Source organism: Myotis myotis, unplaced genomic scaffold (genome assembly GCF_014108235.1).
Source record: "Myotis myotis isolate mMyoMyo1 unplaced genomic scaffold, mMyoMyo1.p scaffold_m19_p_17, whole genome shotgun sequence".
NCBI lineage: Eukaryota > Metazoa > Chordata > Mammalia > Chiroptera > Vespertilionidae > Myotis > Myotis myotis.
Genome location: NW_023416321.1, coordinates 10,503,108 through 10,509,991, shown reverse-complemented (window position 1 = coordinate 10,509,991; position 6,884 = coordinate 10,503,108). Strand labels below are relative to the sequence as shown.

Sequence of the window (6,884 nt, the reverse complement as noted above, 5' to 3'; positions counted from 1 at the left end):
CCTGCACCGAAGGGTTGCGGGTTCGATCCCCCAGTTGGGACCCATATGGGAGGCAACCAATTGATGCTTCTCTCTCACATTGATGTTTTTCTCTCTCTCCCCCTTCTCCTTTCCTCTCTCTAAAATCAATAAAAAGCATATCCTTGGGTGAGGATTCAAAAAAAAAAAAAAGCACAACTGGCCTGAGCAGCCCACCCCCCAAAAACACATCCACAGCAAACAAGGCGGGGCTTGCGGCTGCCAGGACCCATCACAGAACCTTCCTGACTCTGGTTTTGGCATCCAACTAGGAAACGATGCCCACCCTTCTTGGATATCCTCTGCCTCTGGGGTCTTGACACAAACCCATTCAGTGTGTTGTTCAACAGGAAGCAGGATCACAAGCAGCCCCCACATAACCTCTGGAGGCCGAGTCTGAATGGATGTCTCATCTCTGCCGGTTGGTCGCTGGGAGATGGGGTTGGGAGAGCTTGCCCAGAGCGCAGTTCCTCTCGGTGGTGGGAGATGGGTGGTGGGCGGACAAGGTTTCTAGGAAGCAGAGGTGAGTGGCCCTCCTGGCCCAGTTACCTCTCATCCCACACAAGCACTTAACCTCACGCTGAAGCTGCCCCAGGCAGGGGCGTTCACCTGGAAAGTGGCCTTTACGAGGCCCTGGGGCTACCAGGCAGAAGGGAGGGGGAGGGGCGCGCTCAGTGGTGATGGCTCCCAGTACCCATGGCAAGTGGAGAAGGGAGAGCCAGGAAAGAAGGCTTTGGGGACCTACCCAAAATGCAGTCTGAGTTCTGGGCTTGCTAGGCTGAGCCCCTGTGGACAGAGCCATGCGCCAAGGACTTGGAAAGAGGCAGAGGGAGCACCCCAGTGAGTCTTCGGTCTGAGGGGCAGACCCAGCCTCAGCCTCAGGATGCCTCTGGAAGACGGAGAAGGTACAGCCCCTGCCCACACACCTGGTTCACACCCCTGCGCTCAGAGAGCCCCCTGTCTGTCAGGGAGACAGCCCCAGGCCTGGAGAGCCCTCCCGTCCGAAGGATCGGCTCAGCATGGCCTCAGGGTCCCCAGTCTGACGGCAGAGACAGGTCCACAGACTTCTCTTGGATAGGAGATGGGGCATTTGAAGAGACAGGATTAGATCTCAAAAACCTTTATAGATAATAGAGTTGTAGCTGCTCCATCTCCCTGTAAGTTCCCACGGGGTAAGTGGGCCTCCTTTGCTGCTCTCCCCTGCCCCCAAGAAGAAAGCCAGCTTGAGTGTAAGTGCTCAGCTCCCCCACCTCCACCAGGGAACCTCCATCCTTCCCATTCCCTCCGTCCACCGCCCTGATGTCCCAGTCTCCCCCCAGCCAGCTGGGACACCCTCCTATGTATTATATCGCAATGGGGACACTGCCACATGGCCAACGCTGTAGGCCACTAGCCAGAGCTGGGGTTCAAATGGCTTCACCCCACCCTCTCCCACCCAATAGTAGCCTATTGCCTTTGAGAGTGTCTTCCTTCCCCAGCTAGCGCCACCCTCCCCAAGTCTGCCCTCCCTGAGGGCACCCGTTCTAACTGAGGACACCAGCAAAAGAAATGGAGGGATAGGGGGGTAGAAGAATACTGGACCCTGGGCCCAAAAGGGAGGAGGGGGAAGTACAAAGGGGGCACTTAAGGCACCTACCCGTGGGCAGGCTCCAGACAGCGCTGGATAGACCCAAATGTTAATCACCAATTAGCACAGTTCAGGTGGAAAGGGAAACTTTATTGCGTGTAAAATGGACTTAATGTGGCAGGAGCTGTGGCTTAATTTCTTGAGATAAGATGCTTTTAGGCTAATCAGAGGGTCTGCGGGGCCTGGATATAAAGGCAGTGCGGCGGGCAGAAGTCACTGAGGCAGGCTCCGCAGGGCCAGAAGCAAGAGGAAGAGACCCGCTGCCCTTCTGGGAGCCGGAAAGGACAACTGGTAAGAGAGCAGCTGGGACAGGGGCGCTGGAGGGAGGTGGACCGGGGACCCCGAGGGGCTCAGCACCCTGGCACCCCGTTGCTTTTCCTCCCCATAGGAAATAAGTCGGGGGTGCTGATGGCCCTTTAAGCCCCAGGTGACGAAGGCAGGGAGGTGAGGTCTTGCAGCCGCACACGCACATGTCTAGCCTCGCTTTGGTTTTTAGGGCCTGGGAGGAAGGTGACTTATGTTCTTCCTGTACTGATGGACCCCCCTCCCCCGGACGAAGCCGGGGGCCAGGCCTGGGTAGAGGGGTCAGACCTCAGAAAGAACTTCCCTGGGAGAAGAGTGAAGTCGGAGAAGGCAGAAGGGGATGGTTCCTCGTGTGGTTTACACTTGGGCGAGAGGGCTGTGATGATTTAGGTGACAAGCCAGTTTGAGAGCCGGGAGCTGGCTGGTATGAACTCTGGAGGGCTCCGAGGGGAGAATCCTGCCAAACCACATGCCTATGATGTCTAGCCACTGAGCCGGGAAGGGGGGCTGACCAGGCACACAGGTCCCGCTGCTTTCTCCTGCCTGGAGCACCCCCACCCCCCGCCCCTCAGACTCCACTTAAACACAAAACAAAAAGAAGGCTCACCTCTCGGCCAGACTCCTTGTTCCTTCTAGTTACTACCTGTACTGCCCATGCCCTCCCCACCGTCCCTAACATCCTGCTCCGGCCTCTTAGAAAAACTCCAAACCACAGGACTCAGTGCCCCCCAGCTTTCAGCACCCCCACGGCTCTGAGGCATGCTGACTGCTCCCTCGGACCGTGCTTCCCCCTCATCCTGCTCCTGCTCTCTCTTAGCTCAGGAATAACCCTTGGAAGACGGTGGCCATGAAGATCTCTCTGCTGCTGGTGTCCCTGCTCCTGGCAGTGGTGCTAGGAGACAAGGAAGAGAGTCATTCCAGGTGGGGAGAGGAGGGAGGGGCCCGCTGCTGAGGAGGGGGCTGGGGGAGGACAGGGCTCTGGTCTGGGCGGCGAGAGAAAGGAAGGAATCCTGGGCCAAGAGGAAAGAAGCTCCAGGGGAAAACCTGCCACCAGCCGTCTGAGTGCAGAGCGAGGGCAGAGCAGAGAGTATTTCTCAGGAGCTACTGGTTAGGCCTCTGGCAGGCCTTCTCAGTGGCTGAGCATCTGACACAGATGACATCTCCCTTAACCATTCATTCAGGCAAGCCTTGGCTCACTAACTTGATAAAGGACCTACCCCCCCCCCCGACCCCCCACCCCCACCCCGTGTACAGGTGCAGGAGATATATGTGCAGAGTGGTCCACAAAGCCCTCCTGCCCTCATGGCGCGCACAGGGCCAAAGGGAAAACAGACAAAGAACCACCGAGGCGAGCTGCAAACTGTCATCAGTTCTGTGAGGAAAAGCAGAGAGTGCGAGGAACGAGCACAGCGGGGGGCTCTGTGTTTTGGGGACCAAGAGAGACCTACCTCAGGAAAGAGTTGGGCGTTCTTGGGTGCAAGGACAGCTCCATGCTCACGTAAATCCAGTGATGTAAATCTGAGGCACGGCTGTCAGAGACATGTACAAGGAGAGACATCACGCAGAAGCTAAGAACGCAGACCTGGGCCCAGACCGCCTGGGGCGGACCCTGGATCTGCCGCCTATGCTGTGTGCTAAATGAATCTCTCTGCTCCCTGGTGTCCTCATTCACAAAAAGCGGGTATGGCTAGCGTCTGCCTGCTAGGGGTGTTGTGAGGACTGAATGAGTGTATGTATTAAAGGGCTATTCAAGGCCCTGCCTCATGCATAAGAGCTCACTACTATCAGTAGTGACTGGGAACCAAAGACCTAAACCAGGTGTGGCCAGGGCGAGAGGAGTCAAGGGAGGCACTGGGAGCCAGTCCTTGGGGATCAGGGGCCCTCTGATCCCTCTTCGCCCAGAAGCCAGAGCCACACACACTAACGATGCAGGAAGTGGGCTTTTCAGCTGGAAATAAAGTCCAAGGGGCTCAACGCAGAGCCAAGAGGGTGTCTCCACAGAAACGGACTCCCCGGAAATGGGCTGGTTCATTTTTACATGTTGGCCTCCTGTCAGCGACAGTCATGTATGCCGGGATGGTGAACCCCCTCAACCCTGCCCCTTCACGGCACCCTGGTTTCTCTCCCCTCCCCGCCCCGCAGAGTCCATGCGAAGGTCAGAGGCTCTACACCTCGAGGCCGCAGGTATGCCGAGGGGACTTTCATCAGTGACTACAGTATCGCCATGGACAAGATCCGCCAACAAGACTTCGTGGACTGGCTGCTGGCACAGAAGGGGAAGAAGAATGAGTGAGTCATCCCGCCAGCCCCTCCCGTCCCCGGCCTCCGGCTCCCGTCCTGCATTCAGACCAGGCGCCATCGTGGCCCCACAGGGCCCTGCGATGCACAACTCCAGGTGGCGCCTCTCACCGAGGCGACGATAGGGAGCTGGACCGCGTGGCGGCCCTGCTTTGGGCAGCCGTCCAGTGTGGGGGCAGGACCAGGGCAACTTCGCAATCCTTTTCTCCTGAGGGGAAGGGTCGGTGAAGATGTGTGGGGCTCACCGAGGATTCCCAGGAGGCCGGGGATGAAGGCAGGGGAAGCTGAGCCGCTGCCAATGACTTTTTGGGGGTGGCCTCTTCAGACTTTGGAAATAGAATAAACTGTCCTCGTCCTACTTCCTTCTCTTTGCCAAATCTCTCCCTGCCCTTGCTGTTTGGTCAGCCTGGTAGGTTCTGGAAAGCTGTTCACCAGCAGCTGAAGACAAGCGGTCAGGAGGTTGAGGGAAGAAAGGGGTACCCTCTGTTCTGCCACCCACTCCCTAATCCTTATCTTACCAGCTGGAAACACAACATCACTCAGAGGGAGGCCCAGGCCCTAGAGCTGGCCCATCAATCTAACAGGAAGAAGGAGGCCAGGGAGCAGCAGGGGTGAGTCAGCCCACAGGGGAAGGAGGGTGTGGGGCCTCCTGACCCACCCCCACCTCATTGTTCCCTCTCCCAGGCTCCAGAGCAGGGCCAGGCCCCAGATAAGCAGCCCCTTCCACTCCGAGTTCAAAGAGGGGTCTTCGCTGAACTCTTGGAGGTCAGCCTGAGCTTAAGGGAGAAGCCTGGGTGGAATGGGGGCGGGGTGCCTGGGAGGGGTGTGGGGCCGGGGTTTCTAAGATTGATGACTTAGTGTGCAGGAGAGGGGCAGCGAAAGAGACCTCAGGAACCGGCTTCCCCACTTCTCCCTGCCACACACCAGGAAGGACGTTTGTAGAACTGGGACCATCCTGTCCCACGGCCAGTCCCCTAAAGTCAGTTACCCCCCGCTGAGGAAGCTGAGGAATCTGTGGCACAGATCGTTATGAAGAGCCAATGTCCCCCAAATAATCTCTTGGGGGTTCGGACTGCATTCTGGGATACCTGTAGAGGTGGAGGGTGGGATGGCTCCCACCAGAATTCCGTCGGGCTTTGCCTGTATTGAAGATTGGCAGGCAGATTGGGTTGGAGTTTTAAAAGCTGAGGTAACCCAGAGGCAGCTGTGTTGACTCCCTCCCCCACCCCCTCCCTTGGAGTCCCCCGACCCGTGTTTACTCTCTCTGGGTGGGGCCAGGCTAAGGCAGCCTGCCTGAGGCTGTCTCCTTTGCAGCTCCCTACCCATGAAGCCCAGTGATGAAGATCTGCTGAAGGACTTACTGATTCAAGAGCTGCTGGCCTGGATGGTGGATCACACGGAGCTCTGCAGGCTCAGGTGGCAGAGGTGGGAGGCTTTGGGAGTCTTGCGTACTGTTGTAAGCTTGAGTATTGGGGTCCGACACAGGTTCAAATCTTCATCCCAACATATGCTGGCCAATTCTCAGACTCTCTGAACTTCGTTGTTTTCATGAAAATCGGGACTATTTAAACCACTTCATGGGGCTGCTGTGGGTTTTAAGTAAGAGAACGTAAGGGAAAAGTTGAGAGCAACCTCTGTAGGTAGTAAGAGTTCAGTGATGGTGGCAGCTACTGTTACTGCTTGCCCTCCTTTCTCAACCTCCTCCAAGTGATGCTGCTCTCCCCTCCCCTGCCCACCCCAGCTGACCTGCCCATCCTACTCTCCGCTCTCCCTCTGTACCCTTGCGCCGTGGCACCTTCCCAGTGATGGAGCCCCTATAGTGGGGGGCATGGTGCCCTTCTCCGTAGCTGCTGCTGGTCTCAGTGGTCCTTGCATCCATATCACTATTAGGAAGTCCCTCAACCTATTATGTCCTAGAAGAAAGGGACAGCTGAACACCATGGAGAGACCCATCCACCTAGAGCAGTGATGGCGAACCTTTTGAGCTCGGCGTGTCAGCATTTTGAAAAACCCTAACTTAACTCTGGTGCCGTGTCACATATAGAAATTTTTTGATCTTTGCAACCATAGTAAAACAAAGAGTTATATTTTTGGTATTTATTTTATATATTTAAATGCCATTTAACAAAGAAAAATCAACCAAAAAAATGAGTTCGCGTGTCACCTCTGATACGCGTGTCATAGGTTCGCCATCACTGACCTAAAGGGTGAGACAGGACACTCATTCCAAGTGCAGACACGCAGGCACAGAAACCAAAGGACATTTAGACCAGTGGTCGCCAACCTTTCGGACCTCGTGGACCACTGTCCACCGGCTGGTGACCGCTGGTTTGGACTTCCATGCTGGGGGGCGAGGGAAGGACTGAGGGGACAAATGCGGGAGGACTCCCTTAGGAGGATAAGGGGGAGAGGAATGTGACCGCAGCTATAGAGAAGAGGGGGTGAGAACATGTCCGTGGGGCGGTGGGCAACAGGCTCCGTGCTTTCTGAACCATTTTGATTATTTATAATCAAAAAGGTACTTGGGAGGGAGGAACAGGTGAACTATGGCTGGGTGCCAGGATAAATTTACTCTGCTGACTCCAAGCTGATAACCACCCTCCTCCCTACCCTCTCTACTCTCCACAGGTTTCAGTGA

At 56.3% G+C, this 6,884-nt stretch overlaps 1 protein-coding gene across 1 annotated transcript; it reads left to right on the top strand.

Moving 5' to 3' along the window:
* The first annotated feature begins 2,179 nt into the window (after nucleotides 1–2,179).
* LOC118671401 (gastric inhibitory polypeptide) lies at nucleotides 2,180–6,884 on the top strand. The gene is made up of 6 exons (XM_036339544.1): nucleotides 2,180–2,221; nucleotides 2,766–2,869; nucleotides 4,067–4,237; nucleotides 4,768–4,857; nucleotides 5,561–5,671; nucleotides 6,875–6,884. Exons 1-6 carry the CDS (start codon nucleotides 2,180–2,182, stop codon nucleotides 6,882–6,884), a joined length of 528 nt encoding a protein of 175 aa, XP_036195437.1.

Coding starts and splice junctions, on each gene's coding strand:
- LOC118671401 (XM_036339544.1), top strand. CDS start 2,180: ATGGACCCCCCTCCCCCGGACGAAGCCGGGGGCCAGGCCTGG. Junction 2,222..2,765: donor AAGCCGGGGGCCAGGCCTGG/GTAGAGGGGTCA, acceptor GCTCTCTCTTAG/CTCAGGAATAACCCTTGGAA. Junction 2,870..4,066: donor AAGGAAGAGAGTCATTCCAG/GTGGGGAGAGGA, acceptor CGGCACCCTGGT/TTCTCTCCCCTCCCCGCCCC.